Below are 8637 nucleotides of genomic sequence, written 5' to 3'. Positions count from 1 at the left end.
ATACATTTGTCTGGTGCAGGTTTAAAATATGCCCTCCTCTCCCCAGCTTTGCTGTGAGAATTGGTTGGTGTTTGGCTTCCACAGAAATGATAAACAGGGCACACCCTGGTCCTCCTTGACAAAAGAAATGGAGAATCTAAGGTTGATATTTTGTTAATGCAATTCTGAATATAAACTTGGGTAAACTCCTGAGAAGTAAGCTAGCCCCTGTAATGCACTGACCATTTCACACAGTATCCTGGATTCTGCTCTGCCACTGCTATCTTGAGTGGCTTCTGGAAAGACAGTCCAGTTTTGGAAGAAATTCCTTGAAGTCTGCTTTACAAACCCTCACTGAAACAAAGAACAATATACAACCAAATGAAATGTAGTGCATTGGTTAAGTAGAATAACATGTTGAAAACAAATGAAACCATCAGAAAAGCAAGTTGAACAATTACTTCCATTCCTCTTTTCTAAAAGTCACTGTGTACAGTAGGGTAGCATCTTGAATAGCTATGTGCCTTTCCAATACAAAATACAGGCAAAAAAAGAAAAAGAACAGTCCTTCAATATTAAAAGCATTCCTGCTGTGTCACATCATGGTGCCTGCATGAGCTGAATTCAAGACTTTTTATTGTTAAGAGGCACTGCCATTACACTACATTTTAATATGGATCTTTGCCAACAATCATAAATAAAACACTCACTCATAAACAATTCCTAAAGGCAGTGTGTCAGATGGTATTTCATTAAAAAAAGGCTTGCTGCAATGGAGTACCATAGGCCATGGCTGGCTGGGGCTTTCTTTCCCCTGTGTATCTCTAGGTGTTTTGTCGGTTCCCAAAAGGCTTTTTAGTTAATGTAAGCTATGCCTACCAGAAGGTATTCATGCTAATGGATGGAAATTTCACAGCTAAAGCATAGAGAAAATCAGTGTCGCTTTCAAGAGCTATATAATGTGGGAAACCTGTAAAAGCTGTGAGAAACAGGAAAATCTCAAAATGGGATACAGAATGGTAACAAGAAAAAAATGAACCTGTGGTAAAATTAAAATTGTATTTGCTAAATATCTTTAAATCCGTAACAGAAAACATATTCAAATACACAGATCCCTATTCTGCAAATTCTGAGATTTTCATGAAACTGAAAATATGATATAGTCTGCTGCATGGTTAAAATAACTGGACAGCCTTTCTCAAATTCAGGAAGAAGCATGTGAAATAGAAGATGAATGTCTCTCTATTTACTAGACTGCTGTGGTAGTTGTAGCAATAAAGAGTTTTAAAAGACTAATTTTTAAAGTAATTTTCTGGTTTTCCTGCTCTCTGGACTCCTCTTATGTTCTCTGCAATTAGAAGCTCACCACATACATTGGAAAGCATAAGGCTGAATTACTTTTACAGAAAACTGCATTTAGTAACTCATTAAGAAGCTGACATCACTGCAACAAAAGTTCAGTCATGTAGGAATGTGGCAGAGGTTATCATGTAGCACAGTACTAATATACTGGGGGAAAAGATTATGTCAACTGCCTGCTAGTGTCCACATCCAGGATGCAATCTCCCCGGGGAATAAACAGTCCTGGCAAGCACTGAAACGCAGAAATCTTCACAAAGCTGTTTGCAATTTGCAGCCAAAACTATCCACAAATGCTGGGAATAGACTGCAGTCCTTAACAACACACAACTCCAGACATTTCCATGAGGGAAGTTTAATCTACAAGGATGTAGAAATATAAAACAAAGTATTGCTCAAAGTAACTGTTTGTCAGATCATGTGCCTCTAATTTGGTTTCCAGTGACATTACACAGCTGTAGCCGATGGATTCCAGCCAGACCCAACAGTCACTGAAGTTCTTTTTTTGTTTAAATTTAGCATCTGAACATGTTTTGCCCATCATTAAAATGGAGAGTAATTGCTCAAAAGTGAACTGTAGAAGTTACAACTGCAAAGAACTTATTAGGTCATCTAGTCCCATCCTCAGAGCAATGTAGGATTGAAACCACATTGCAAGAAATACTAAACAGCACTGTGTTTGTTTTCCTCCCCCCTCCCCCCAAATTACTTTTTTCCTTTATTGTAATAATTATCAGTATATTCGAAAGTTTAAAAAACAACAACAAATGCCAGTGTAAACATGCTTCAGGTATATAAGTAATATAAAGTATTGCACATACAGAAGTCCTATGTTCAGTATCTCCTTATGGTGCTATTTCATCAGAGGTGAGCAGATGACATTATTACAATGAGCTGCTGGTATTATTTCTGAAGCTGCTGCACACAACAATCAAATATTTACAAAAGCTGGAAGCTCACTTTTTCAGTTCATGGAAGGATGATTTTGCCTGGAATGTATGGGATACAGAGGTGTGCAAATATGGGGCAGGCTTGCTTTGTGGTGGTATTTATCAGCTGATGTCTCTAATCTACAAAGGATCAGCTCAAAACCATCTGGGGGAAGGAGTCTGTTAATGGTTTTCTGGGGGACTGGGAAGTTGTGAGGTCTCCCCATCCCTCGGAAACAGAGGTGCTTGCTTGTGTGAAGCACACAGGTGCTCACCTGTATGCTTCAGAGGCATGTCTCCTCTCTGTAAGTCTTGTGGGCACACTGCAGCTGATAAGCTAAAGACTCCATAAAAGGTCTCACAAATTTGCCTTACATATGAAGATGTAACACAGCTCCTGCTTGGATTTCTCAGCTTAGTCTGCATACAAGAAATGATAAAAATGTAAAATCTTGTGTCAGACTGGCAGAACAGATAATGTCCCATGACTACTCCTATCTTGAAGTATTAGCAAGCAGAAGGGCAGGTGTTTAAAAGGAGCCAAAAAATGGCAGAATGGATGAGGCCATTTACCAGTTGAAAAGCTGAGATGGATTGGAAAGAAAAGCAACTCAGGAGAAGGAAAGTGATGTGTATATTTCATAAAATGAAAAATCCCTCCTGAATTTCACACTCACAGCCAGCACTGAAAGACTCAAGCTTTCACATAAAAATTTGTACAGATCAGGGCTTAGAGCCCCTGCTCAGATAAAGACCATTTGCTGATAGAAGGGAAAGAATGAAACATCTCTTATTTGGAATCCTAGACACAGAAAAAAAATAATAAATTAAAATTTATACACTAATTGTGTATTTTTACTCTTTACCTCAAAAACTCTTTCTTTTTGTTCATGATTGGCTGGCTGGCATCTTATTTTTCTGCAAAAATACAAATCCTGACACCCTTTCCTGCAACACTTTACTTCCAAAATAATTTCATTAAGCCCTAAACCTTGCCAAAAGCATTACAAGATGCTGCCAGCTTGTAGATTGAAAAATGAAAAAGGCAAAGATTTCTTCAGGTGAACAATTAAGGCAATAGCTGTTCCATTTTAAGAGGCGATTTCAACAAAGTAACAGGGCAAAGCCAAGAAAATTTGCCCCAGCCTCAAACCCCCCCCCCCCCAAGCCTTTTCAATATCACCAGTGTGGCTGTGATCATTTAAAACAATATTTCAGAATTTACTGTATCCTGTGTCTGTGTTCAGCTGCCAGCCATCAGCAAAGCAAGGACAGGGTTACTCATCCCTGTTCTATATTGTGCATGGATTTAGTTATCTGGCTGTGATACTGCCAGCTCAGGGCTGAAAGAGATACAATGTGTACTTGCTTATCATATGTCTCATCTTGCAAAGTGTTCCATAAATCTTCTGCTTTGCAAAACACCCTGTAGCCACGGAAGTTGTGTTTTGGGTGTACAATGTGTTTATTTTCCTATTTACATGCAAAGTATGTGATTTCTATTATTTTTTCCTTTCTTCTCTCAAAATATACGTTGATGATTATATCAGATACTTATTCCAAAAAGGTGGAAAAATAAATAATTGTGCCCCGTCCCTAAAGTTATGTATAGACTACCTTTGTGTTTCAGAAGTACTTTCACAGTACTGATATATTGCCTGTCTCCCTGAGCCATAATTTCATAGAAGTTCTTAGGGAGGTTTCAAAGGTACTCTGCAGTAGCATTCAGAAGGTTTGTCCTGCTTCATCTTCTAGACAATACAGCAATGAAGGCATTCTCTCCTTGAGAGATTTGGGCTTGTCCTGGAAGCATCTCAATATACCACATGTGCTCAGAAGCATCTGCTGAAACGTAGACTGGAATATGGGATAAAAATGTTCTGTTCAATGGTAAGTATGTTTATAAGGCAGTGATAAGTAGCTTTCTTTGGCAAGGATGGCCATCATGTGGCATATTCTCAGAAAATTGCATAGATCAGATTGACACTATGTCACTTGCAGGTACAAAGGAAGACTGGTTGGAAGGAATCTTTCATTTAATCCTCATTGTGTTTGTAGTCTCTCAGGCAGGATTCTGACGTGAACTGTCACTCTCTTCCTTTAAGCATCAGTAGTCTTGTTATTTGTCAGCTGTTGCCTGTCAGCCATGTCATCTTGAGGAGGTCTAGCTCTGTCAAAGAAGCCACACTGCAGAAAACAATCAACAGAAACAAAGATGTCATGGTAAGACAACCACAGGAGCACTCAGCTGCAGTTGGATTCTTCACTCAGTCAACCTGAAATGTTGGGCACAATATATGGCAGGCTGAGAGACTCTGAAGACATTTTATTTCTATCCAAATCATTCCCCATGAAAGATTTAGATGCAAGGCATTGAGTTCCAAAGCACAGCTTTAAAAATCCAAATTATGTGAAAGATGTTTTTGCAGGAGATGTAAAGTTGGTCTGAATGCTGGCGTGGGCTGATGCTAATGAGAAATCTGCTCCTCTCAGTCCAGCAATGCACTCATTCAGAAAAGAGATTTTATCTGACAAGCAGTAATAATAAGAGATGTGTAGTATGTGTTGGGAAATGTCCACAGGACAGTGTTGTGATGCAGTCTAAAGATCGCTAAAGATGAGATTCCTCCCATCTTACTGAAACTGCCTAAAAGTCACTCTTTCAGTTGAAAGGTTGAAAGTTCACAAGTGGTTAAAGGAAGGTACCACCAAAAGATAATTTCTCCCCTCCTTGCATGTTTAGACATGGCTTTTTGTTGCTGCTACCTGACCAGGTAAAGTTGGGAAGTTAGCAGAGGCTGTACACCTAACCATAACATTTAGTCAGCTAAAGACAGATGAACCATATCCTAACGTAAGAAATTATTTCAATCTTTTTTTTAAAGTGAACTGAGAGGAAGTACAAAAGCTACATTGGCTCCCTGTAATATAGCAGTTTCCAGTAATTTGTCTTAAAACTTGTGAAGGGAGTGTGACAACCAACACAAAACCATAAAACTTTAAAAAAACAAAATATATTATATATTAGTATAAAAGGAAATCTTCTAAAAATTAATTCTTAGAACTGGGAGTGTTATTCCATGCTGACAAAAACTGGAAATTCCTGAATTATTCAGAGAAAACAAAGTTAGAGTAACTTCTTTTTGAACCTAAACATCCTGAAATAGAGGATCATAGGTCTTGGGAAACAGAGCCAAACTCTGTATGCCCATTTTTAACCAGGCTTCAAAAATAAAGGACTTTGAAAACAAGTTCACTGCATAAAGGTCAATGACACTAGCATGTCAGAAATGCCAAACCAAAAAAGACACGTGCACTGTTGCTTTTGCTCCATGCTGTTAAAGATCACAAAATTCTAGCCTCTCTTTTTATCTGTTAGAATTTTTCAGAATTTTCAGGCTTTTTTTTACAGCAGCAGTAACAGAAATAATGGAACATACCTTCCATAAAGCTAGGGTCAGCAGAGCTAGTACCAGTAGTCCAAGAAGTATGGCGAGTATTATAACCCATAAAGGGATCTCAAAAGAGACATTTGGGGTGGACCAAATGACAGATGTTCTGATCTGCAATGAAAGGAATACATTTAATGAACAAAAATGAAGTAAGTAAAGCAAGTAGAATACGGAGGTTAGAAGCATTGACTTCAACAGCATTTTTCAGATTAGAAATACACATTGACTGAAATTTTCCCATGTTGGCTTCATTTATTGTAATTTCCTTTCCACTTGCTCATGATAATTACTAGAAATGGAATTTACACATATATAAAAGTCTTGTCACATCAGACATACACATTATTTTCCCATAATACAGAGTGTCAAAAAAAGTGCCTTTTTGTGCAGATGCTTCACGAACATTCAAGGAGCAAAGTTCTGCTCATATGCTGGTACAGCTTAGGCCAGTACACTGAACTGCACTGAATTACTCCCAAACAATGGTTGACTTTGGCCCAAACTCTTAATTCAAACCACAGTAGATACCAGCTACATTTTTCTTATTTTAATTTCTGCTGACATACCAGTATACATTTTTTCCGATGATTTGTATTTCAGCTAAGCAGTCCAAAAATGAAACTCAAGCAGCATGTATTGTCCTTTTGATAAAGCCTAACATACAGTCTGATATTATCTTCTTTAAAAGAAGCCAAGCATACAGACTATTACCTAAAGGGGAAACAAGCGTGAAACACGCTCTCTCATTGTTTGAGGCTCTACAAAGCAGCAGACATTAACATCAGTTACCAAAGTTTTAATTGACTTGGCAAACTTCTCGCTTTAGACCTTCATATGGACAAAGAGTAGTAATAACCCTTCTGTATTTCTCCTTTTGGGGACATCCACACTCTCCTCCTCACTCTCTTTTCCATACTTTGTACAAAATTTATTATATGCTCTCAGGCTCTGCTTGGAAGGCTCCTCATCAGTATCACTGAATATTTGCTCTGTCTCTGCTACTCCCAAGTGGGAAGGAATGAGTTTGGGCTTTCCCTAGCTCTTCCAACACAATTATATCCCTTCAGTTTTAGTTTATTTTCTCAAACTTCTCTTTGTTGTTAGCCTAGGATGTGATTTCTCTCTGGGGTTTTCTCTTGGATCTCTCTCATCTACTCCTAGTCTCCCTTAAAGAGGATAAGTATGTGACAGATGGAAGTTATTTGCTTTATGTCATGATGAAATCAGTTTGCAAATAAACTGATGACACAAACTCTCAAATGATATTCCTCTTCTGTACTCAAGCTAGGAAATCTACTCTTTCTAATAAGTTTCTTGGCTATTGTCCAGTCCCTAAGCTGCACTCATTCTAAATCTTCTATGGTTTTTTTTTCCTCTATTACCTTAGTGATTGATGCACTAGAAATTTAACAAAATACTAATTTCTAATTTGTTCATTGAAGGAACAGCAGCCTAAGTTTTAAGAATGGACACAACTCTGTAGTTCAGCTCAAAACTGTTTCCATTCCTGTGCCTCTTGCTTCTCTCCTTGAAGATGGCAAATGTAATCATTTAATCCTTTCTGCAACATCCAGTCCTTTCCTCTCTCACTTTTTCTTGTGATCAGCATTCTCTCATAGACTTTTCATTCTGAATGCACCGGTAGATCTGTCTTCCAGCTACTGGCAGGCTTAACTGGAAGGCACTTCTGAATAGTCCTTTCCACTTCATCTGTGCAGCCAGGTGCTCCCTGCTCTGACACAATGCTTACAGAGATGGTGATGGTGAGCTCTACCAATGCACGTATTTTTTATACTACCCCTCCCCAGGAAACAAAACGTAGGGACAAACTTTCTGTGTAAGAAACTACTTGCTTTCTACCAAAGTTGACACTGAGGGTTACACAGAAAATTCCAAGACACTGCCCAGTCCCGGTGCTTGCACTTTAACATTGGCTCTGAAGTACTTGCAGTGCTGGCCATACCATCATTGATCTAACAAACACAGCTAGTACCTCTTTGGAGCAGCTCAAAATAGTCATAAGTATAAAATATTTCAAAAAGATAACATCTACAGAGAATAAATATGAGAGCTGATTAAAGCAAGAAAAAATGATTTTAAGGCAAACAGCATTAATAAAACAACCCATGAATTGTCACCCTTATGTCCCAAGAGATATCCTGATGGTCCAGTCAGGTGATAACCATGCCATTGCAGGAATACCATTCCCTTTGCCAGCCTCCTCTTTGGGTTGCTTCTTAACAACTGCAAAATTTCACAGTCTCTTTGCATCATTAGATTCAGCTAGAGCAAAGCTTATTTAGTAAGGATAAAATGTTCTTGAATGGCTCTGCTTGTGTCTCAGAGTGGCATTAAAATGCAAGGGCAGAGAAAATGAGAGAAGGGTCATTTGAACTGTCTGCAGATTCCTCCCAAGAAAAGCCAATTAAGGAAAAAGATGAATTCCAGTAAAAGGTTAACTGACCAGGGAAAACAGAAAGGATGCAGTTACAAGGAGCTACTTGAAGCCTGTAGAAAACTATGAGCTCAGCTGTCCAAGGAAGAAAGCATCTCCATTCTACTGCTTGAAAACCATGAACGCTGCTCCGAACCATGCATGATCACATACAGCACAAGAGCTGGGAAGTGCTGATGAAAATTCATGGGCCCCAAGACAGCAAAAACACACTGATCCAAAAAATCCCAACTCATTCACAATGTGCACTTCCTCTGTTGGCAAACTCTGAGGTACTACACACAGTAACTTACATATTTTAATTATTGTTTGGAAAGGACCTGACACTGTCATACGGTCAACATGCAGATTGCATATCTTAATCGTCTAAGATTTCAGTTTCACTATAGTTTCTGTTCATAACAGTATCACTTGCCTGAGCATGTTGCTGTGAATCTGGAGCACTAATGTGAAAGACTAACCA

At 38.5% G+C, this 8637-nt stretch overlaps 1 protein-coding gene across 1 annotated transcript in view; it reads right to left on the bottom strand.

Annotated features, from left to right (window-relative positions):
* Positions 1-392: 392 nt before the first annotated feature.
* ITGA8 (integrin subunit alpha 8) overlaps positions 393-8637 on the bottom strand; it is a 113551-nt gene continuing 105306 nt past the window's right edge. Inside the window, exons 29-30 of the mRNA XM_058833336.1 lie at positions 5708-5830; positions 393-4454 (exon numbers count right to left, since the gene is read on the bottom strand). Coding sequence (XP_058689319.1) covers positions 4368-4454; positions 5708-5830 — 210 coding nt within the window. The 3' untranslated portion in view covers positions 393-4367. The remainder of the gene's footprint in view (positions 4455-5707; positions 5831-8637) is intronic.

The sequence above is a fragment of the Poecile atricapillus genome, chromosome 2 (genome assembly GCF_030490865.1).
Source record: "Poecile atricapillus isolate bPoeAtr1 chromosome 2, bPoeAtr1.hap1, whole genome shotgun sequence".
NCBI classification, from domain to species: Eukaryota; Metazoa; Chordata; class Aves; order Passeriformes; family Paridae; genus Poecile; species Poecile atricapillus.
The sequence above is the reverse complement of the archived record's forward strand: the minus strand, read 5'-3'. Positions and strand labels throughout refer to the sequence as shown.